At 36.9% G+C, this 24828-nt stretch overlaps 2 protein-coding genes and 1 long non-coding RNA gene across 4 annotated transcripts in view; 1 reads left to right on the top strand and 2 right to left on the bottom strand.

Annotated features, from left to right (window-relative positions):
• The window catches only part of LOC118280219 (putative fatty acyl-CoA reductase CG8306), a 29122-nt gene extending 15799 nt beyond the window's left edge, over window positions 1–13323 (bottom strand). Inside the window, exon 1 of the mRNA XM_035600110.2 lies at window positions 13189–13323. The gene's annotated coding sequence lies outside the window, so the exon portion shown is untranslated. The remainder of the gene's footprint in view (window positions 1–13188) is intronic.
• Window positions 1–24828, top strand: part of LOC126912025 (uncharacterized) — a 166943-nt gene that overhangs the window by 134689 nt on the left and 7426 nt on the right. The gene's annotated exons all lie outside the window — the stretch shown is intronic.
• The window catches only part of LOC118280188 (uncharacterized), an 87428-nt gene continuing 84350 nt past the window's right edge, over window positions 21751–24828 (bottom strand). For both annotated transcript variants that reach the window (XM_050702023.1, XM_050702022.1), the window contains exons 20-21: window positions 23962–24166; window positions 21751–22480 (exon numbers count right to left, since the gene is read on the bottom strand). In XM_050702023.1, coding sequence (XP_050557980.1) covers window positions 22400–22480; window positions 23962–24166 — 286 coding nt within the window. In that variant the 3' untranslated portion in view covers window positions 21751–22399. The remainder of the gene's footprint in view (window positions 22481–23961; window positions 24167–24828) is intronic.

Here is a 24828-nt window from a genome sequence, read left to right as displayed (position 1 = left end):
TGTGTTCGTAAAAGGATATTTATTCGTTATTTTATTGGTTTTTTTGACAAAATTAAGTATTTAATTTTGTTCGACAGTCTTGTTTATTGACAGACGCAGTTGTTGATACACTATTCATCGGATAATACGATCTAAGTACGTAGTTTATGAGAATTTTCTAATAGGGATGATGACGGGGTATGAAAATCAAAAATGTATTTAGTCCGTCAGTTAGGTAATGAAAATATGAGACACGTACGTATTTTTTTATTTTGTCATATAAGATAACAATACTTAGTTAAAACGAATTAAAGTTTAGAAGTGGGAGCAAATACGTCATTTCTACGTACCTATAAAATGTGCTTAGAAGTGACGTCACGCGATACCTATTTCGTAATCGATACATCTTCGAAAGTACGGTATTTGTTTCCGAAAGAAAATAAAAAATACTTGTCTGATATCTATTTTAAAATAATCTACAAGACGGACATTAAAATAAAAATTAGACATCTAATAGTACATCTATTAGTACCTTATTATAAGCATGAGCACTTGTCATAATTTTATTAATGTTTACTCATACTTATTACTCATTGCAGTTTGCTTTTTAATAATATTTTTTCCATTAATTCTGAGAGCACAGTGGCTTATTAAGACAACCCTGAAATCTTAAAAGACCTTTTTGAAGGTGAACAAGAGGCTGAATAACTGAGCTACCTTGACGACAGACGACTAAAGCTGTGCTATGTACTATGTACTACAATAGGTGAATATCTCGGTAAAGTAAAAAGGTAAAGAGTGCTTATGCGAGCTGAATTGAACTTTGTTGCTTAGTAGCAAGAGTCTCTTATAAGTTTGAATTGTTACGGGAAGTGGTGCTTCTGTTTACTTAGGTATTATTATGTATGTTCTTTACATATCACGGGACCACATGGTCCCGGACCTTTGGAAGGCGTACGAGGGGCCGAAGCCAACTCGCAGAGGCCCGTTGAACAATTTTAATCTAAATGTAATGGGACATCAGCCGGCGATTATCCCTGTATGCACTATGGAAGTTCACCAAAGGACAATCCCCAGTTGATGCAGGACTATTGTGCAATATGGAGGAAAATTATTGGGTTTTTTTATGGACTGTCATAATAGGTAAGATGGACAATACTATGGCCCCTGCCCCTGACCAATATTGAAAAATACGGATAAACAGGCAGGGGTGACTCGCAAACTCAATAATGGATCCCCTGAAACGGCCGCTAGCATGTAGCGACAAGGGGAGCAACATACGTTGAGCTGCTTGAGGAAGGAGAGGCATCCCACGGCTATCAGAGCAATCCCGGGAGTAGGTACGGTCAAGACCCCTACCAGCATCTTACTGAGATACGTCCTTCCCCCAAGTGGAGCTGAAGGCAACTCCACTCTTGCGAATCTCCACTCAAACCAGCCGATTAAGGCAAGAGTGAAGTAAGAGGCCACTCCGGATAGTCACGAGTACTAACCGGAGTTAAAAAGTAGGGCCTCTCCCGGGAGTCAGGTCCGTAGGGTCGCCACTGCCCAACAGCTCGCCACAAGCTGCCTTGCGGACGTATTATTATTATTATTCTGTGACTAAAGTCCAAATTAAAAAAAAGTAAAGAATTCTTCATTGACTCTATGCAATGTTTGACCTGTTACTTGCTAACAAATTTTGAACCTTAACCTAGCTGTTTTAAAGTTCAAATATGAAAACTTGGTTTACCGGTACTCGAACCAAAATATTATTATGATCTTAAAAAAATGGCATTGATCAACATTGAACATTATACCTTGAGCTGTAAGCTTCAAAATCGTTACATAATAATTACCTTTATTCACACTTAACTACCTATTACCTACTCTAACGAACGCAAATAGTTGTTAAGTAACTATCAACCATATGATTATAAAGATAAGGATCATAGTTCAACCGCTCTGATACCACAGAATAGTCAATACTTAGTTTGCTCTTGTTCTTATTTTAAATAACAATATTATGAATAATAATTTTATATTAAATGCATCTTATTTCCCTTTAAATGACTATGAACTCTATTTTAATGCTAATACAGCTGATTTTAGAATAATGAACTGAAAGTCAGCCATTTTTTTTGTTCTATATTAGGTAATCTATATATTAATACGTGAAGCAAAAACTCTGTAACAGTTTTTACGAAAATTGCGCGGACGTAGGAGCATAAAATTTTGTACACTTATAGTTTATGTGTAGGAGAATTGCAGAACGTTAATATTTTTCAAAAATAATGCTTATAAAGTACATTAAATCAATAAATAAAACATTACACACACATGCATAGTATCTGATCGTATTTGACAAAACGTCAAAATCAATAGACATTGTGATGATATTCTGACGTCTCATATGAATAGAGTTTTATAAAAGAGTTTGTTTGAGTTTGAGTTAAATAAAAATTATTCTTGAACGTATGCTAAGTGGTATTGTAAATTAAATCGTATATGGTCGAATTTCGACCATTAGGCGACCACTAGTGAGAAATAAATTAACTTTGACTTTGAAATGACAGAATGTATTTTAAGAATAAGATGTCTTTCGGAGCTGCGAACAACGTATATATAAGTTACCGGGGCTCCGGCTCAAAGCAGAAGTAGGAACAGGATGGTTTTTAGTCAGTAAGAGTCTGACACTCCCTCTCGCCTCGCCCAAAGCGGGAGCAGTCATTGGATGATTTTCCCCCCGTAAAACAATGTGTCACTTATAGATTGGTGCGCTCGAACACATTGAAAGGCGTGCCAAGAAGCTCATCAATGTTGATGCGCTTGTGGAGGCCCGGCCTTGAACACAGGCGCAAGGTCGCAAGCCTTTCCGTTTTTTACCGGATACATTTCGGAGAGTGTGCGGGGGAATTGCACAACTTGATTCCTCCCAGTCCTTTCCATCATCGAACCACAAGACAATCGGCGAGGCGTCACCGTTTCATGGTGGATATCCCACCCACTCGCACGAAGCGCTTCGGTTCAAGCTTCCTTGTGCAAACTGCTAGGGAGTGGAACTCCTTGCCGGAGTCTGTGTTTCCTGATGGCTATAACCTGGGTGTCTTCAAAGCCCGAGTGAATAGGTTGCTTATGGGCAGACGTGCTCCATCGTAGGCCGCATCATCACTTACCATCAGGTGAGATAGCGGTCAAAAGTCGGCTCATTTAACATAAAAAAAAGTAAACCAAAATGTCGTTATTTACTACTTATCTTAACTTAAAGGGTCCTTAAAATTTAAGTGAGGCTGGTACCTATAAACGGGCATTAGCTTATTAAAATTATTTAACAAAGTTTTGATATAAACAAATCCGACTATGTAGGTACCTACTCACTTTAAAAAATTTTCTCCATTCTACTAATTATACATACATACATAACCTCACGCCTATAGGGGTAGGCAGAGACAATGGAACGCCAATCGCTACGAATCAGACATACCTCTTTCGCTTCATCAACAGTCATCAGTCTTTTAAGGGTAAGTACCTAATTTAAAATATACACGAGAACACAGGCGAATCCGCTAACAGAGGCTATAGTTCTTTATAATCTACCGTTACTTACCTTACATCAGAATCGAACGCAACTATTTATAGATGGAAAATTACTAGCGAAGAAATCTTCCACACATAATGTGTAATAGGCTGTTATTTATAGTTTTTCTACCAATCTGTTTTCGTAGTGGTCCATCGAATGCAAATTATGAACCCGAATGTATTTTTTCAAGCATCATTAGATATTATTTAGGTATTGGAAAGATATTCTTAACTTATTTTCGTATTTAAAGAAATGGAAGAAAAATTGGTGTTATTAAAAACAGATTTTGAGGTCTTTGAGTAGATTCTCATCTTACTCCGGAGCAGGGGGTTTAGTCTGCTATTACAATTGTGTCAGAATGGTCGATCACTGAACAGTGCGAGAGGGACGGAGCTATACAACCTACATAGCTCCGTCCCTCTCGCACTGTTCAGTGATCGACCATTCAGACCATCAGACTGGTGTTTCATTTTTCTTTTTTTTAACGGTGGATTATCATTCACTGACTTTTCCGCCTTGCACAAGGCGAAAAGGAGTGGGCAGCCTCTTACTGACTAAAAACCACCCCGTTTCTACACCTGCCCTTCGAGCCGGAGCCCCGGTAAACCCGCTAGGTAGTCCGCAGCATAGCGGTAGGAACCAAAGCAGTGTACTGTACAAGTGTACAGTGTAAAGTGTGTAAAAAATTCTCAGTAGTAGCACGGAGTCTGGAATTGTGCCCAGAATATGGCAATAGGCTCACCACCTATTACATTTGAATTACAACATAAATTGTAAAAAAGTGGGTGTACATTGTACAGTGGCAATACATGCCATAATATGCACCTCTGCCTACCCCTTCGGGGATAAAAGGCGTGACAATATTGTAGAGTCTATTGTATTATTTATCGTCTATCATACATTTTAAGTAAACACACGATCTAATTTGCATATTAAGCCTATAATCGACTCCTGCGCAATTAACAGGTCAATAACCTTGTGCCTTATATATGCTTGATTCTTAAGCATCCGTGAAGCAAAGGGCAATGACCTTTGGCGTCCAGAACCACACGCAAGTCAAACTATCCAGAAATATGAAACTATTTTAATACAATTCCAACTCTATGGTTTTGTAAATAAGATTGAATATTCATTGAAGGGTTTATGGGATCGGGTAGCTTAATGTGCGGTTGTTGTGTATTTGCATAAGATATCAATTTAATGTAACTCTTCCGTTGCTGGTAGCAGTGGTGGCTGAGTGACTGACTGTTTGTGACTGTGGAGGTGTATTTTTCGATATCAAGTGTGGGAGAGTCATGCTTCGGTACGAATGGGCATAATTCCGGACTACGTGTTACTACTGAGAAAGCGACAAACCGAAAAAAGTCCAGTGACAGTTTGTCGGAACCGAGAAACCAGAGAGTTGCACTCGTGACAACTCAACCAACGAGACAGTATATTAATAAAAAATGTGAATAATTCAGTACATTACATTTTGATAATAATTACTTAAAGAGAAAAACGTTTTTGCGTTTAGCAGATGGCGCTAGTGAGATTTAAGATCCTGTCTAGAATTGGGTAGACACTATAATGAAATGAAAAAATATTTTTACTCAGACTAATTTTAGTACCAAACTAAAACTAGTTAGGTACCTACTAAAATTAGTCTGTTCTTATACATGCTATTAGACAAATAGACACGAATGGGCCGGCTCGAAGTGATAGGTATCACGGCCTCATAGCAAACCGACGTGAAATAATGATTGCGTTGTGTGAGTGAGGTTACCGGAGGCCCAATTACCACCTTGTCAACCTTCCCAATCCCCGATGCCTTAACAACTCTTGTAACTCCCAAAAGGCCGGCAACGCACTTGTAACGCCTCTGGTGTTTCAAGAGTCCATGGGCGGCGGCGATTGCTTACCCTCATGAGATCCGTTTGTTACTTTTCCGGCTAAAACCATAAAATAAGACATTGCGACTTTGACCCATCTAGAAATCAACCGCGACCAGTTTTGCTTAACCTTTGTACTCATGTAGTGCGTACGAAGCAATTATTTACTTTATATAGCTCGTATGTGTGAAGGTCTTGTCATCGTACATAGAGTATGTATGTATATTATGTACCCTTAGATTATGTGTAATCATAACGATTTTTATATACTTAGCACTTTATTTATTGATATCTTCGGTATAAATATTTTTTTTTATTGGGACAATCCTGCCACAACCTCCCATACCGCTGCAACTCCTGTAAGCCAGGATCTACAGTAGATACAACCATGAAAACACCGGAACATTGAAGTCCGGCGCGTCCCAGGGACATGAATGACTGTCTTGGATCCCGCAACGAAATAAATCAGGAGATATTATTACTTAGAGGAGAAGAAAAATAAATGTGGTATAAAGGAATGTGAATTTTATTTATAGTAAGTTAGGAATCCTATGTTCTAACATATATTATGAAATAGCTTCTGCCATCGGCTTCGCCCGCGTTCCTGTGGGATAAAAGTATCCTTTGTGTTATTCTAGACTATAATACCCCTGTTTCAAATTTAATTCCGATCCCTTCAGCCGTTTTGACTTGATTGAGTATCAAACATACATACAAACAAATTAACTCACAATATTTCGCATTTATAATAATAGTGTTTATTCAAGAAAATTCTCATCTTGACAAAAACAAACACGACCAAAATGAATTATTCAATCAGATTTCAGTGCACCCGTTCTTAAGATATGCACGCGCAAACATTTCGTCTAGACAATTTTTTATTCAAATAAAAGTTATCCACATAGATAAACATTTATTTTTATAGAAAATACCTAAATCGCCTTTATGTGTGTAATATTTGTATATAGGCAATAAAATTCTAATGAATGTAATCGGTATGTTTTGACGGAATTTCACCTAAACTAACTGTTATACTAGACTTTTTTAGAATGTCTATGTAATCTATGGATTTCTATTCTTGTTTAAAAGTTCATTGACTTTACAAACATAGGTATATTTTTTAATATACTAATACTAGCGGACCCGACAGACGTCCTGTCTACACGTCTTTAATTTGAAAAGTCGGATCCAATGTAAAACATTTCAAAATCAACAACTACTAATAAATTAAAAATTTATTAAAAAAACATTGTCCAGCGGACAAAATTGTGAATCTAAACCATTCTCAGATCCCCTTGAACACACACAAAAAAATTCATCAAAATCGGTCCAGTCGTTTAAGAGAAGTTCAGTGACATACACACTTACAGAAGAATTATATATATAAAGATGAAATGCTAACTACTCCTGCGCGGTTTTAACCGCTTTGCTCGGTTCTTATTGATTATAGTGTGATGTTTTTTAGCCTATAAACCTTCCTCGATAAATTTTCGAAGATTAGCTCGTTCAAACAGTCGGTAGGAATGTTGAAAAAGCCAAAGGGCTAAAGAAGTTTACAATCCTAACACTATTTAGGTAAATAGTGTGGTTTCTGCCTAACCACACGCCACAAAAACAATTAACCCATTCTAGGTTGCTGTGCCAATTTGGGAACACGTAATAATTTAGTGTAGAAACGTTTTACTCTATAGTATAAATAAATAAACACATTTAAAGATTAAAACTTTTTGGAATAAAATCATCCAATGACTTCTCCCGCCTTGGGTGAGGCGAGAGGGAGTGTCAGACTCTTACTGACTAAAAACCACCCCGTTCCTACTCCTGCTTTTCGAGCCGGAGCCCCGGTAACCCGCTAGGTAGTCCGCAGCTGCGGGTCGGCATCAGCCCTGCTGGGTCCCATCTGTGGTGGTCTGATGGCTACCATTAATGGCTTAATGACAATTTTAGAATGCACTACGATGATGGTGATAATGAGTTCAAATAGGGAACTACCACGAGCGAAGCAGTAGACTGAAGACTAGTGTTTAAAAAAATAAAATGTATCATTAGAAAGTAAGCCCGCTAAAGATGAAAGCAAGTAGGTAGGTACATTAAACTGCATGATTCTGCATTTTTTTATTACAGTGAACGAAATGCCAAACTCACACGGATTTTATTATTATTTGTTTGGCAATACTTTTATTAAAAAGTTAATGGTTTAGTTAGGTAATAGTTAATTTAGATACACAGTGTGTTAAGATTATACTTATTTTTAGAGAATCGCAATGATTATGAATGCATCATTAGATTTTATGGGGTAATAGTATAGACAATTTTATTATTGCTTTGCTCTTAATTAATCCTAATCCAAAATCTCAATCCTTTCAAGCGTGGCGACGCTTGAGATGCCTCCCACGCGTGGGAGAGCCATGCTTCGGCACGAATGGGCCGGCTCGTCCGGAGTGGAATTCCTATCTGGTTAACTTTTTTTTTTTTATGGGACTTGCCGGTAATCGAGCAGACGTATTACCTGATGGTAAGCAATCGCCGCCGCCCATGGACACTTGAAACACCAGAGGCTTTACAAGTGCGTTACCGGCTTTTTGGGAGTTAGGAATTTAAGGGTTGTTGTTCGGGAATGGGGATGGGGAAGATTGGGAAGGGGGGAATTGGGCCTCCGGTAACCTCACTCACACAACGAAACACAACGCAAGCGTTGTTTCACGTCGGTTTTCTGTGAGGCCGTGGTATTACTCCCAAAAGACCGGCAACGTATGGTGCGAGCCTATTGCCATATTGGGCACAGTTCCAGACTCCGTGCTACTACCTACTGAGAAATTATTACTCGACCAACGAGGCAGCGTCACCCAAGGTAAGGGAAGCCTGTAGATGATTTCCCTCCCCCCTAAAAATAGGCAGTTACATATTAAAGTGTCATCAGTTCATCACACTCATGACTGGGTGCAGTTTGTTTTCATGCAAATTGCTTAAATTGCATTGGAAATTGCACTTTCTAGTCATTGAACCCAAATTATGGGTAATGTAGCTATAATGATACCTTAGACACATTTACCGACGCTGTGCATCTAGCGGGTTACCACGGCCCCGGTTCGGAGTAGGAGTAGGAACGGAGTGGTGTTCAGTCAGTAAGAGTCACCTAAAACACACACATCTACCTCGCAGAGTCGAGTGGTCGCAAGTGCGACTGCTGGACAAGGGGTCTCGGGTTCGATTGCCAGGTCGGGCAAAGTATTACTGGACTTCTTTCGGTTTTTCGAAAATTTCTCAGTTGTGTCCAGTATATGGCAATAGGCTCACCCCCTATTACATGGGACTTATAACACAATTGGTGGAAATTGGGTGTACATTGTATAGCGGCATTACGTGTCGTGATGAGCACCCCTGCCTACACCTTCGGGGATAAAAGGCGTGACGTTGCGTTGCACAATTTTCTATTTTCCTTTGTAATGTCCTGATGAATAGACTAAGTTCTTCTCTTCTCAGCTGTTCTCTTCATTACTGAAGGTCGTTTTACGACCTCCTCCAAGCACCCCTGTCCTCTGTGGTCTTTATAGCTTGTGGAAGTGTCAGGTCGATGAGTATTGTTACAGCATCTAGCAAACGGGTTGGTCAACGACCGCGAGGTCTTTAGGCGAGGCGTCTGCTGCACGAAGCGTAGGGAGTGGAACTCCTTGCCGGAGTCTGTGTTTCCTAATGGGTATAACCTGGGTGTCTTCAAGGCCCGAGTGAATAGGTTGCTTATGGGCAGACGTGCCACCGTAGACCGCATCATCACTTACCATCAGGTGAGATAGCGGCCAAACGTCGACCCATTAAACGTAAAAAAAAATAAAAAAGATCGTTGGGGTTTCTACGCGCAATGTGGCACAATGGATTCAGTATCCAACACAAAATAATTGTTATTTAATTCAAACCGGAGATTATCACTTTTAATTCAAACAAACAAACAAACGAACTCTTTAGTTTTAATATTTATCATCTCTTGCAACACTGACCTACGCGGTTCGAATCTGGAACGCGACCATGCAATGTTATTCATGGATGGAAAATAACGGAAATATGGCATTGGAAAGTAGGTATACTTTATGGAAAACAGTTAAATGTAATTTTCGTTTAATATTTATAATGTTATGGAAAGATTTAATTTGGTGGAAAGATTGGTACGTAATTTATTTAAATGTTAATAAGTAAGTTTAGGTGTGGGAGAGCCATACTTCGGCACTGCTGGGCCGGCTTGACCGGACTAATACCACGGCCTCACAGAACACCGACGTGAAACAACGCTTGCGTTGTGTTTCGTTGTGTGATCCAATCTTCCCAATCCTCGATTCCCTAACAACCCTTAAATTCCTAACCCTAAAAAGGCGAGCAACGCACTTGTAAAGCCTCTGGTGTTTCAAGTGTCCATGGGCGGCGGCGACGGCGATTGCTTACTACCTATCAGGTGATCCGTCTGCTCGTTTACCGGTTTATACCATAAAAAATTGATTGTTTATTTCAAGAAGCATAGGTAGTTTTCCATTAAAGTATCGCTTCAACACATTAAACGCCATCGGGGGCAAAAATGACCGGCGCTAGGGAACAATTTGGGCTTCAACAGATTTTTGTTGGCAGTCAAAGTTTTAATAGGTAAGTTGCCTCGTTGGCCGAGTGGTTGCAAGTGCGACTAGTCGAGTTCCTCGTCAAACAGTTACGTGAGTAAGCTGATAACGTAATAATTAATTTAGTTCGGTTTCTGTATAATCATCTTTAGCAACCCATCATCAAAGATTTTAACAATCTATGTATACGTTAGTTAATCTAGTTATCAAACATAGATCATAATACAATGTGATAGGGGTGGGACTTCTAACCCGTTAAGGCTGAGTATTACATCTAATTTTATCGACAAAAAAAATAATATGGGGGGTTGAACCCCTAATTGAAAATATTGAAAAATAGTGATTTTTTCGGTAAAAATAATTCACAAAAGATTTTTTTTCTCACCAAAACATTATCAAACATGAAAAAAGTAATGAATTAGTTAGCCAAGGTTATTAGCTACCGTTAGTCGTTTTTTTTTCTACGACGCATATAACCTTTGATATCAAAAAAAGTAAAAAAAAAAATTTAAATAGCCATAATTTTTAGGGGGAGGGGATTCGACCCCTTCGACCCCAGACTTTTGTCGATAAAATTTGATGTAGTACTCAGCCTTAACGGGTTAGAAGTCTCACCCCTATCACATTGTATAAGTTTTTAAACTGACATGGTCACTTGTAATATCATTAGAACTTAAAACGGGATATTTACCATTATCTTTATATAGTGTTTGTGAGTTTCCGATATGGATTGCCTCGTTGGTCGAGTGGTCGCAAGTGCGACTGCCGAACAAGGGGTCTCGGGTTCGATTCCCGGGTCGGGCAAAGTATTACTGGGCTTTTTTTCGGTTTTTCGAAAATTTCTCAGTAATAGCACGGAGTCTGGAAATGTGCCCAGTATATGGCAATAGGCTCACCCACTATTACATGGGACTTATAACACAAATGGTGAAAAGTGGGTGTACATTGTATAGCGGCATTACGTGCCGTAATGTGCACCTCTGCCTACCTCTTCGGGGATAAAAGGCGTGACGTTGGCAGTCAAATTCTTAAGTCAAGTTATTATTATTGACAGTTCTATTCAGACAGCTATTATTGACAGTTGTACTTTTTTAATGCAACCACACTATGGCACAGATACTATCGTTCTGTGCCTAATGATGACGTCACCCATATCAAAAAGTGGAAAATCTTAAAAAAAATATTTTTGAAGTGGTTTCTGATCCTTTTATCAAAATATTCAAATTAGTTTCTTTAAATGGTCTATATTATCAAAAAATTCAATAAAAACACAAGGTATTTTTTTTAACAATGCCCATTGTTTATTCTACCATCAACTATCAAGATTAATTTTACTACACAATGAAAAAAAAAGTCTAAGATTGTAGTCATAAACACGATATGAACAGGAAAATCTAGAAAATAACCTAGGTCATCTGTGAAATCATCTAGAAATTTGTTAATTTTTTCTACTTAAAAAAACTAATTTTAATAAAAGGAAAAGGTGAATTAACTAAAAACAACGGTTTACTTACGTAAATATTCTAAGAAAAGCTCTACTAGTTTCGATGCACAGCTTCCCGAACAACAACCCTTAAATTCCTAACTCCCAAAAAGCCGGCAACGCACTTGTAACGCCTCTGGTGTTTCAAGTTTCCATGGGCGGCGGCGATTGCTTACCATCAGGTAATACGTCTTTGATTACCGGCTTGTTTCATAAAAAAAACGGGGAGGACTCATTTGATGATATCCCCCCCCCCCCCAGAAAGCTATAGATACTTCTACCCGCCTCTTCACACGACATCAACACACGTATTTTTCCATAATTGTCTAATAAACAATCAATATGCCTTTCAAATCACCATGGCGATGGTCCTTCGAGTTACCTACCTATAATTGTTTAACTTAAAACCGCGGCCAAGTTACTAAGTAATGGTTAAGTTACGAAACAGCGCTTACATACCTTCGCGTAAGAATAACTGTACTTACTTAACTTGTAGCTTTAAAATGTACATAACTTAAGAGTTTAGAATTGTAATTCTTTTAAGAACGATGAAGCATGATGTATTTTTGTTAAAATAATTTGGTTTATCTGTTTATTTTTCATGGAATAGAGAGCAAATGAGCCGACAGATCACCTGATGGTAAGCAACTCATATATTCCGGCGCATGATGCGCCGGAATATATGAATTTGAATAACAGGAGAACTCTATTCATATGAGACATGAGAATATCATCGCAATGTCTGTCGATTTTGACGTTTTGTCAAATACGATCGTTTGTTGTATTTATTGATTTAATGTACTTTATAAGCATTATTTTTGAAAAATATTAGCGTTCTGCACTTCTCCTACACATAAACTATAAGTGTACGGTACCAAATTTTATGCTCCTACGTCCGCGCAATTTTCGTAAAAAGGGGTCCAAAGTTTTTGCATCACGTATTAATATATAGATATAAAATTTCCATGTCACAATATTAGTTACCGTACTCCTCCGAAACGGCTTTACCAATTTTTACCAAATTTTATATGCGTATTCAGTAGGTCTGAGAATCGGTCACTATCTATTTACCATACCCAAGTGATAAGGGTTCCGGAGCTGCGGACTACCTAGCGGGTTTACCGGGGCTCCGGCTCGAAAAGCAGGAGAAGGAACGGGGTGGTTTTTAGTCAGTAAGAGTTTGACACTCCCTCTCGCCTCGCCCAAGGCGAGAGAAGTCATTGGATGATTTTCCCCCCTAAAAAAAGTGATAAGGGTTGTTTACCCTTAATTTTTCTTGAAATCACTACATAGTATAAAACAAAGTCGCTTTCTCTGTCCCTATTTTCCTTTGTATGCTTAAACCTTTAAAACTACGCAACGGATTTTGATGCGGTTTTTTTAATAGATAGAGTGATTCAAGAGGAAGGTTTATATGTATAATACATGCATAATATATCACCATTGTACCCATGCGAATCACTAGTAATTTATAAGGCAAAACAACGTTTGCCGGGCAGCTAGTAGGTAATAATTAAATTTGAGTCACTATAAACAGCTAGCCTACGCGGATAACAGTTTTTTAGTACGCGGTTTCCAACTCCACAGTAAAAAACTATAAACCTATACATTACTACATAATAAAACCTCTAAAAAACATCAAAAGGTCACTAGAAATAAAATATAATAAGAAATAATCAACATAAGAAAACTTACCGGTAATTTTAATAGTGCAAAGTTCACTTTTTGACACAAAAAACGTAGCTCTACGTATGCGCGCACGACCGCGCACCGTGCATGCGCGAGATTCACTGTTGTATTAACATCTTTGGATCGGGTTTTAGCGTTCCTCGAGTTGATTGTTGGAGCCATTGGTATTTTAGTTTCAAAGATTTGATGACTATGTTTTGATTTTGTAAGAGTTTTGAGATAAATATGTTCATTCATTCATTCATATCGTCACGCCTTTAATCCCCGAAGGGGTAGGCAGATGTGCACATTATGGCACGTAATGCCACTGTGTACACCCACTTTTCACAATTTATGTTGTAAGTCCCATGTAATAGGTGGTGAACCTATTGCCATATACCGGGCACATTTCCAGACTCCGTGCTACCACTGAGAACTTTTTTCGAAAAACCGAAAAAAGCCCAGTAATACTTCGCCCGACCCGGGAATCGAACCCGAGACCCCTTGCCCGGTAGTCGAACTTGCAACCACTCGGCCAACGAGCAGTATTTTTACTGGCACAACACATAACAATGGAATCAGTTATTACAATGGGTAAAAGGTAGCTAATGACCTCCTAATTCCTGAAAAATGGTGTCGCTTCATGTCACTATAGGGCAGATGATGATGATGAACAAGTGTGGGAGAGCCATGCTTCGGCACTGCTGGGCCGGCTCGACCGGAGTGATACCACGGCCTCACATAAAACCGACGTGAAACAACGCTTGCGTTGTGTTTCGTTGCGTGAGTGAGGTTACCGGAGGCCCAATTCCCCCCTTCCCAATCTTCCCCATCCCCATTCCCGAACAACAACCCTTCAATTCCTGGACTAATTAGATGTTTAATTTTCATACCTCATCATCTTTTTTTTATGGAATAGGAGGTAAACGAGCAAACGAGTCACCTAATGGTAAGCGATCAGCGCCGCCCATGGACACCCGCAACACCAGAGGAATTATCATCATAATCATCATCATCCCTATTAGCAAAATACCTTAATTTCCCCATCCCATGCCTCTGGTGTTTCAAGTTTCCATGGGCGGCGGCGATTGCTTACCATCAGGTAATACGTCTGCACGATTACCGGCATGTTTCATAAAAAAAAAAAAATACGGAACCTTTAAATGAAAAACAAATTATTTCCAAGTCAAGTTAAGAGGTTTTCAAATATGGCTGGCTTTAGTAGAATAGTTTGTTCACTCTCTCGCTTTCTGTTGTAACCTCCGTTGGCGTAGAGAGCATTTACTTTACTTTACACAACTCTAGATAAATACAGTCTTTGTACACCGGCATGGAATATTATATTGCTCATTGCTTAGTTTGCTTTTCCACCAGAGATGTGCTATGCTACGTTGCTGTGGATGCGTTTGGTTGCCACCAATCATATTCGTTGGTACGCATAGCTTAATAGTGGTGGAAACGGACTCGTCTAAACTATGTTTTTTTTTTGTGGAAATATGCGTGCTATGGATGCGAGCTATGGATGATGCTATGAAGTTCTCTACTATCGATACATTGCATACTCAAGCTGTGCATCTTCCTTGAAATTATCGGCGCAATTTTATTAGAAACCTTCGAGCTAGGTAGTAAAAATATAAGATATGCTTTATTTTGTGACGATAATATTACATTATGAATGGGCCGGCTCGACCGGAGTGATACCACGGCCTCACAGAAAACCGACGTGAAACGACCGGAGTGATACCACGGCCTCACAGAAAACCGACGTGAAACAACACTTGCGTTGTGTGGGTAAGGCTACCGGAGGCCCAACAGCCCCCACTTCTCAATCCCCGATTCCCTAACAATCCTTAAATTCCTAACCCCTAAAAGGCCGGCAACGCACTCGTAACGCCTCTCTGGTGTCTTTGGGCGACGGCGATTGTTTACCATCAGCTGATCCGTCTGCTTGTTTACCGGTTTGGATTTCCGCAAAGTAACAGCTGACTCTATTCTATATGTATAGTAGGTACCTAGCTACGTCAAATCATGAACGTCATCTACGCAATCATGGTCATTAGAGCCTTTCAAACTTTTTTTTTGTTTGATTTATCCATCAAATAAGTAGCTTGTGGTGTATGGGCTATCGTCATCATCAAATATATATTATTGTGGTGTTAAAACTGTTAAGTACGATTCTTTGAACATTTTTTTTGCTGTTAATTTCGATAGTTTTAGGGACCTATTGTATTCTAGGGTTTTACAACAAGAACTTTGTATTTTAATTAGGGCAAAACCAAGAACGTGCCTGTTTTTGACATTTACTTTTTGGCGGTATTCGTAGTAGGTGCTTTGGCAATTGCTACAGTGAATTCAATTTCGCTCGAAAATCGCATTAAAATAATTCCATCCACTATAAAAATGGTCGTTCTGTTAAAGTTACATTTCGTAAAATTCTTGACATTTTCGGGCAACATAATCGTCCTTCTGAGACCGGTATGAACATTGATTAGTTAAATGAAAACATCGCTGCCGTGAGGCACGGTGTTGAAGATCAAAAGTTATCATTTTCACGACGTTCTCAACAATTGCGGTTATCCAAAAGCACAACATGGCGAACTTTGCGAAAGGATTTGGCTTTGAAGCCTTACAAGATTCAACTGGTGCAGGAATTGAAGCTGACCGACCATTCAAATCGCCGTAGATTTGCTCAGTTCGTTCAGGAATATCCTGCTGGTTTTTCTCAAAAAATCATTTTTTCAGACGAAGCACATTTTCATTTGTCAGGGTATGTCAATAAGCGAAATTGCCGCATTTGGGCTTCTGAAAATCCTAAAGCAATTATTGAGAAGCCTTTGCATGCTCAACGTGTCACTGTGTGGTGTGCTATGTGGTCTGGAGGTGTGATTGTTAGGAAAGTGATTAAAAATTTTTGATGAAAGAATCAACATCTGTCAGCGTGGTCGTGGTGGACATTTGTCAGATATTATTTTTCATTCATAATTGCCAAACTTTTCTCTTTTTAATACAATAAAAAAATTATTCATTTTCCACTAAATTCTTTGTTTTATTTTGTTTTAAAAAACAAAGTTCTTGTTGAAACACCCTTTACAAACTGCGGTAGTCCATTGCTGGACTTTAGCCCAACCGGAGATCCGCTTGTAGTAAGGTACTGAACACTAAGTGTGGGAGAGCCATGCTTCGGCACAAATGGGCCGGCTCGACCGGAGTGATACCACGGCCTTATCGACGTAAAACAACGCTTGCGTTCCCGATTTCCCAACAACCCTTAAATTCCTAACCCCTCAAAAGACCGGCAACGCACTTATAACGCGTCTGGTGTTTCAAGTGTCTATGGGCGGCGGCGATTGCTTACCATCAGGTGATACGTCTGCTCGTTCCATAAAAAAATAGTGAGAATTAAAACAGATTATTTCGTATTGTTGTCTGAGCGTCGCAAACGCAACTACACGGTCAGTTTAACAGATGCATAATTATCATTAATTGCATATAATTATTATGTACCTACGCTTCTACATAATCCATACTAATATCATAAATGTGAAAGTTTGTTTGTTTGGATGTTTGAACGCTAAAACTACTGAACGGAATTTGATGACATTTGGTATACAGACAGGGTATGAGCTGACTTGGGTGATAGGGTACTTTTTATCCCACGGGATTGCTGGCAAAGCCGCTGAAATTATTTACGCCTGAAATTGATAACCAATCTTTGTCCAAGTTCTCAGGCTAAAATACGAATAGCTTCTGTAACTGTCAATTCAAACTTCTGAAGTGAGCTACTATGCAACGAGACACACCCAAGTAAAGCATCTAGCGGAAAGTTATAAACATATTTTCACACTTTGGTAAGCATAGGCGGCAGATCATGCTACCCGAAAGTGTAAAGACGACTGTACCGCTAAAGGAATAAGGTTGAAAATGTATCACGAAGATGTATCAGGTTAATGTGCTGTGGACTTCACATTCCGTGGTAACACACACTAATATTATAAATGTTTGTTTAGATGTTTGTCCGTCAACCACGCTGAAACTACTGAATGAATTTTGATGTAATTTGGTATACGGACAGGGTATGAATTGAGGTTGTGGTGTACTTTTGATCACACGATATTGCTGGCAAAACCGCTGACAGGAGCTAGTTAAAAATAATATTAATGGTCTCTTTATGGTCTTATTACCCGACTGCGCCAGAAGGAGGGTTATGTTTTTCGAGTGTATGTATGTATGTATGTATGTATGTATGTATGTATGTATGTATAATTGTTTGGCACGCTCTGCAGCCTAAACGGCTTGATGGATTTTGACTTGAGAGGTGTCGTTAGATTCGTATTTACTGTGAGAGTGACACTGGATATATCAAAATAATAAAAAAACAAAATGGCGGATTTTTGGTGCCAAATTCGAATATTTCTTACTCTCTAGCCTGAACGACTCGATGGATTTCTGCTTGATAGGGGTCGTTTGATTCGTATTTACTGTGAGAGTGACACTAGATAAATCAAAATAAAAAAATTAAAACTAAAAAAAATTAAATAAAAAAGGTAATTTAAAAAACTAAAAAACCCGACTGCGTTTCTTTATAATATTAAAATGAAAAACCCTAAAACAAGAAAGTCGTAAAATTTAAGCAGTCGGGACCCGTTCTAGAAAGCCAGCCGTATGGCCCTTCAGAAAATCTTTATATTTAGAATGGGTCCCGACTGCTTAAATTTTACGACTTTCTTGTTTTAGGGTTCTTCATTTTAATATTATTTTATCATCTCATTGTGGTCCCTGAATGACTAGGAGGTGGGGAAAGGTGGAGGTAGGAAGTAATGTAATACATGCTTTTTTCAAGCTCAATAATTAAGGTGCTTTTCCACCAAAGATGTGTTAGTCTTCGTAGCCTAGCTACATAGCACATCTCTGGGTCTCAAAACGCACCCTAATAAGTCCCATACCTATGACCTATACAATTACAAAAAGTGCTGACACTAAGAATTTTCGAAAATCGATGAGTCTACTGGGTAGTGAACCCCAGACTTTTTTTTAGAGGTGGAAAATAAGCCCTCTCTAACATACCGGTAACATCGGGTTTCTTTGACCCTAGGAGGTAACTTTGACCCTAATTCTATAACCAATAGAAATCCAGAACAAAGCGTTTAGTAGTTTTTCATTGGTCTAAAAGTTTGGGTCAAAGTTACCCCCTAGGGTCAAAGAAACCCGATCTTACGGTACTTTATCTAAGGAGGCAATAATGATAACAGTAAAAATAAAACTTCCAATATAAACATCTACATTTTAATCTTGTATCTTATGAATACAAATTTGTGGATTCTTATTTTATAATGTAACTACATAATTACGACGCTTGGGACTTGCGGTATAGGCAGGACCCTATAATCTAGATACAAGATATGATATTACATAATTAATGTAAATACTAGGTTACAGGCTAGAATTAATATAGACTTTTTTACACGTATTTAGTATCAATAATACAGAAAACGTAAAATAGAAATTAATTTATAAAATGCTCTTTTAATTACAATGTAATTAAAACTTAATTGAAATGTAATTGTAGTTAAAAAATTGAATTGTAATTTAATTGAAATGTAATTCATAATTCTGTAATTTCTCTGTAATTATTATACTAAATATGTATAAAAAAATAGTCACTAAAATCTAAATAAAATTACTAGGTACTTTAATTTATCAATCTACTTAAAATGAGATTTTCTATTTGATTAAAGACATGCGATTTTGAAAAAAATAATTCGCATATTTTATTATAATTATAATAATAAAACTATTTAATTTAAGCTTATATTAATAATCTAATAGTGCTAAAATAAAAAGGCTTCATCCTTTTATTAACAAATAAAATACGTCAAAATTTACATACAAGTAATAAATTCATTATTTAATCAAAATAATAATATAAAATTAATAGTATCTATAATTTTCTCGATAAATTCGTTTTAATGAAAATAATAATAATAATTGTCATTTCATTTTATAATTGGACCCAATAACAAAATTACGCTGTAAAATAAATTATTGTTTTTTTATTTTATTAATAATGACTAAAGAGAAATAAAAGCCAATTTAGTTGATATAAATAAAATGTGATGTTTCTTTTAACTAGTAATATGGCAAGAAAATAAACTAGTCTAGATTATTTTAAGCTATTTTCTATATTTAAGCTGTTCTGTACCATTCAAAAATGGTCTGTAATATAAATATACTAATACTTATTTTGAGCGCCAAATTACAAATTTAAATTCAAATATATTTCTGGTTGCAGTGCTATTGCAATTTTAATTATATTTTTTACTGAAATATGTAGTAGGTACCTAGATATATTTATGATGAAATGTATATTTATAAAGATTGATGTATATGAACGTTTTGAGAGTGTATTTAAATCAAATCATGTGATGATTTTTATAAAAATTCAATTTATTAAAGGTCCTACAAGTTCTCTAGAAATTTTTGACTGCACAGTCGGCGCGGTGGCAAGGCAAACAACTCTTTGTGTGATCCACAAATTGTTGTTCTGGGTCTGGGTGGCATGTGTTTGTAAACACACCCGCGACACAGGAGAAAATCCTAAAGTGGTGCAACGATTTTTATAAAACGAATATTAATATCAACTGCCTTAGGCAGATGTAGTGGTAAATAGAAGTTTCATCATCTTCTTAATGGGACACGCGGTATTTGCCTAGCACTGGGACATTTACAGACTAAATTGGTTTCGTTAGTAATTGGTTTTTTTATATATGTAGGGATACATTTTTTAGACCTTTTTAAAGCCATAACACACTGAGATTCTTAGTTTTGGTAATAGTTTTACTGAGAATGTGATGTCTTTTCGAAAATTTATACAATTTCATGGTTTTCTTAATAATAGTCCAGTCATTTGGTACATATAAAGGGGGTTACCTGGAAAGTTTTCCGGGAGTTTTGAAAAAACTACCAAATGACTGGACTATAATTCTTATATACTAATTAAGTACTGGCTTGGAATGTATAGATACAATACCTACGTATAATTGATATGATTATTAAAATGATTATGTAATTAATTTTTGAAACAATTACATGTTGTTTTATAAAATGAAAAAATAATCAATTAAAAAACCTATATGGCTCATACAATGTTTTGAATGATAAAAATAATTTCTTTATATGAGTATTAAACTTAAATAATTTCAAACGATACAACTTAAGAACTATTAAAAACATAAAAATATAAAAACTAAAATTCTAAAAATAAAGCTGCAAAAAATACTAATAAAATTAAAATATTCAAATATTTTTCTTTTTATTATTACAAAAAATGGATCCTATTATGTACTAAAAATAAGAATAATAGCTACCACCATTTCTAGTTTACATTGTATAAAAATAATAATGATAATAAAAAAAACCAATTCCTTTATAAGCTAAAAAACTAAACGATGTAACTTATTTATAATTGACCCCCTTTTAGGGATAGGTAGGCAGTTGATTCTTTAAAATATATTTACTGTCAAATAAAATTGTAACTCCTTAGAAAAAATAAATAATTGTCATTTGTCATTATTTGCTTTTGTCATTAGTTTGTTTAAGAGCTTATATTCTGACTTTATGCCGTACTCAGACTCACTTAATAGTTACTTAACCCAGTCTTTAGCAATGCGCGCGTCTTAAAGAGCCATCAGACCACCACATACGGGGCCCAGTAGGGCTGATGCCTAATCGGAGCTGCGGACTACCTAGCGGGTTTACCGGGGCTCCGGCTAGAAAAGCAGGAGTAGGAACGTGGTGGTTTTTAGTCAGTAAGAGTCTGACACTCCCTCTTTCCTCGCCCTGGCGAGAGAAGTCATTAACAGATGACTTTTCCCCCTTAAAAAAGTTTTTAGCAATTGTTTTCGGAACAAATCGTTACTAAAGAATAGTTTAGTAATTATTAAATGACAGAGTACGGCTGTTTGAACTCCTTCAGTAAGATACTTTTTATTTCATCAAATCCCAATAAAATATAACGTAAAGCCAGGTAACTAATATTCACAAATTTCACTAAAAAAAAGTAAATTAGCACGTTTTGTTTGACATGAAAACGAAACTCAACTACACAATGATGTTATTCCTCTCCAAAAATACATTTAAGTAATATTGTGACAGGTGAAAGCACCGAAAAACGATTATAACAGTATTAAAAACGGCAGTAATCAAAAATAATAAACATAACCTAACTCTCGTCATGTCTTTTAATCCTCGACAGTTAAAGCAGAGGGCAGCACTGTTCACCAGTTATGTTATTTATTTAATTCAATGGCATTACACATAGGTAAAACATAATTAAACGGGAATAGGGTAGATGACAAATTTTTATTTTAATGTCCGCTTTGTAGATTATTTTTAAATATTAAACACGTATTTTTAATTTTTTTACGGAAATAAATACCTGCGAAGATATATCGATTTGAAATATCGCGTGACGTCACTTTTGAGTACGTTTTACACTGAATAGTGACGTAGTTAGCTCCCACTCCTAAACTTTGACACGTTTTATGCATTTGTGGCGAAGCAAGTTGTTATATCGACGAGCAAAATTGGATGACGTCACAAATCATTGTTATTGTTATTTTATATGACAAAATAAAAAAATACGTGTCTGATATTTTTTCATTATTTCATTGACGCACTAATTAGTTTTTTTTAATTTTCATACCCCGTCATCATCCCTATTAACAGCATTCATAAGTTTCCTTTGCAGTACCGTCAATGTAAATCAGGGTGAGATATAACTATGAAGCAAGTATAAAGAGGAGTTGCCATAATGTGATTGGGCACTGAGAATCCTTCACGCACATTTTACAGACTATTTTAAAAAAATAGTCATATATTATACAATGGGCTATGTATATTATATTAGGACGGATAATAATTACATAATTGCACTTGCGGAATGTGTGTATATTAATTTTTACTATCCATATACTAATAGTACTAAAATACTTAATAATACATACTATTAATAGTGTCATCATTAGACTTTATTGGTAAATTTTATTATTATTGTGACATAAAAATGAAAATGTAAATTTTATTAATAATAAACCTTTATTTTATTGGCGTAATAAAATTTAATTATCAAATAATGAGTTGCAATTCGTAAAATGGTTTACCAATAAAGTTTAACTTATAAGTTATAATATAAACCTGTCTTATTATAAATAATTGTAATTATAATTATATAAATGTGATGTTAGTTATGACAATCGCTGTGTATACGTATGTTGTATTCTATAAATGGATACTTGTGTTCTGGTGTCAGGTAGCATAGTTCCTGGAATAGAAAGAAACATTTTAAATTACAAAATTGCTTTAAAAGTACCTACCAGATTTTTTAAATATTAAAATAAGTCCTGCAGTGTCATATCACTATACAACGTGTAACAAAAAGGGGTATACATATCAAGTACACGGCTTCTAGATAACATAACAAACGATACGGTAAGGGTTTTTTAAACTCATTTTTTCATGGTACCAAGTTATGAATTTTTCAAATCGCGCCGCCGCGTGATTCAAAATTAGGTAGACAGGTACTAGGCGATCAGATTGACAGAATAAATGTTTCGTAATATTAGCGAGTCATCCCTGTAGTGTTGTGACACGTTTGTATGATTTAAAATCAAGAACCATGCGATACCAAGTATTTGGTAAACAATTTTTTTTTAACGTATTTTGAGCTGAAACTTCGTGTAGAGACTATTCAACCTGTATTCTTCAGGGCTTCTTGATGTATATGGGTATTTTGTTACACGTTGTATACATACAATATCTCACGTCTGTTTCCCATGAAGGTAGACAGAGACAATAAGACTCTCTTTCGCTTCATCAACAGTCATCATCAGTATTTCCATGCCATCGTCGTCATTCTTCAAATTGTTTGAAGAGTTTAAGAGAATGAGAACCGAATTTACCAGAGCCTTTAGCCAAATGGCATTTAGCGCATGTCTACTTGTAGAATAGAAAACTAAATTGTACAGGATTGACATAAATTTTGACACTTGTCAGTGTCATCCCCATACATTGAGTTTTCTACTCTCTCTGTCGACCAACGCTAAAGAGACATTGGGCTAGAGGTACAGTTTGGAGAGCTATGCATGGCTCATCCGGAATGTCACCACGGCCTCACAGAAACCCGTGTGTTGTGTGCAGCTGGGTTAGGTTACCAGGGGCCTTAGTCTGCTATTACAATTGTGTCAGAATGGTCGACCACTGAGCAGTGCGAGAGGGACGGAGGTATACAACTTACATAGCTCCGTCCCTTTCGCACTGTTCAGTGATCGACCATTCTGACACAATATAATAGCAGACTAAGGCCCCAGCTCGGTAACGCACTTGTAACTCGTCTGGTGTTGCGAATATCCATACGTGACTAGAATTGCTTACCATCAGGTGATTCATCTACTCGTTTGTCCTTTAATCATTATCTACTACTGGAATAGTCCAGTAGTGGGTAATGATTGACGAACTCCTCTTGAGGACTTTGACATTACATATTTCCATATTTGCCAGGTGGGTTGGAGATAGCAGTTTAAAAAGGAACAGGGGCCTTAGTCTGCTATTACAATTGTGTTAGAATGGTCGATCACTGAGCAGTGCGAGAGGGACGGAGCTATACAACCTACAAAGCTCCTAAGCAGACTAAGGCCCCAGGTTTATCAGAGAGCGCTGCTGCCTGAGTACTGTGACACTTGAACACACCCACGAGAAGTGTAGGGCTGGTCTACTCTGCATAAAAGAAAAAACCTTAAGTCTTACCTTATTTGGAAACCGCATTCTTGAAGTGGAGAAACTGGCTCTGACTTTCAGCATACGATCAACATTGCACTCTAGAGCCATCTTGATACTCCAAGTGTCTTCGGAAGCTGGTGGCTTCTGAGGCTCCTTCGTGGATGAACAGGATTTTGAGGAGTCATAGTTGCATTTCACGTCGCATAAACGGTATTCTTTGATTTTTGATGACCTGTGTAAATTTGGTTAGAGTTACAGTCAGTTGCAGAAAACTGTCTTTAAATTCGACATTAGTTAATCCGTCATTATCGCTAATATTCCATTAAATTTAAAGACGTTGCACAAAACTGTTGCGGGTCCCTTTAATGGGACTTTAACTAAAGACGACATTAAAAAGTGTTGCAAGTTAAAACACATATTTTGAATGAACTGATTACGTAGTATTTGTATACTCTCTGGAACTGATTGAATGTAAATTGTCATTAAGGATGGAAGGAAGCGAATCCCGCTTCGAAAGAAACCGATTTTTTAAAATGACGATTTATCGATTGTGTTGGATTTATTTCATGTAGTTAAAGGACACTATAAAAATCAATACAATACCATTTGTTACTACTTAGTTACTTGTAAATTAAGACTCAGTTATGAGTTTTTTCAGAGCTAATTACATTATTTACGTAATACCTATATCTATATTTTGTATTTGATTAAATATCTCTATATTTGACAGATTAAGCATATGTGTTAATTTAATTAGCTACTATTAAATGTATTTTGTAGTGTCTTAATAGTGGAATACATATAAATATCAAATCTTATTCTAATTCACTGACCGATTCAATTATGTGTTCCGATTTAAAATAGGTATCAACCTTTTTGGTTCGCGGGAAGAAA

Source organism: Spodoptera frugiperda, chromosome 21, assembly GCF_023101765.2.
Source record: "Spodoptera frugiperda isolate SF20-4 chromosome 21, AGI-APGP_CSIRO_Sfru_2.0, whole genome shotgun sequence".
Taxonomy (NCBI): domain Eukaryota; kingdom Metazoa; phylum Arthropoda; class Insecta; order Lepidoptera; family Noctuidae; genus Spodoptera; species Spodoptera frugiperda.
This window is presented reverse-complemented; position numbering and strand designations above follow the sequence as displayed.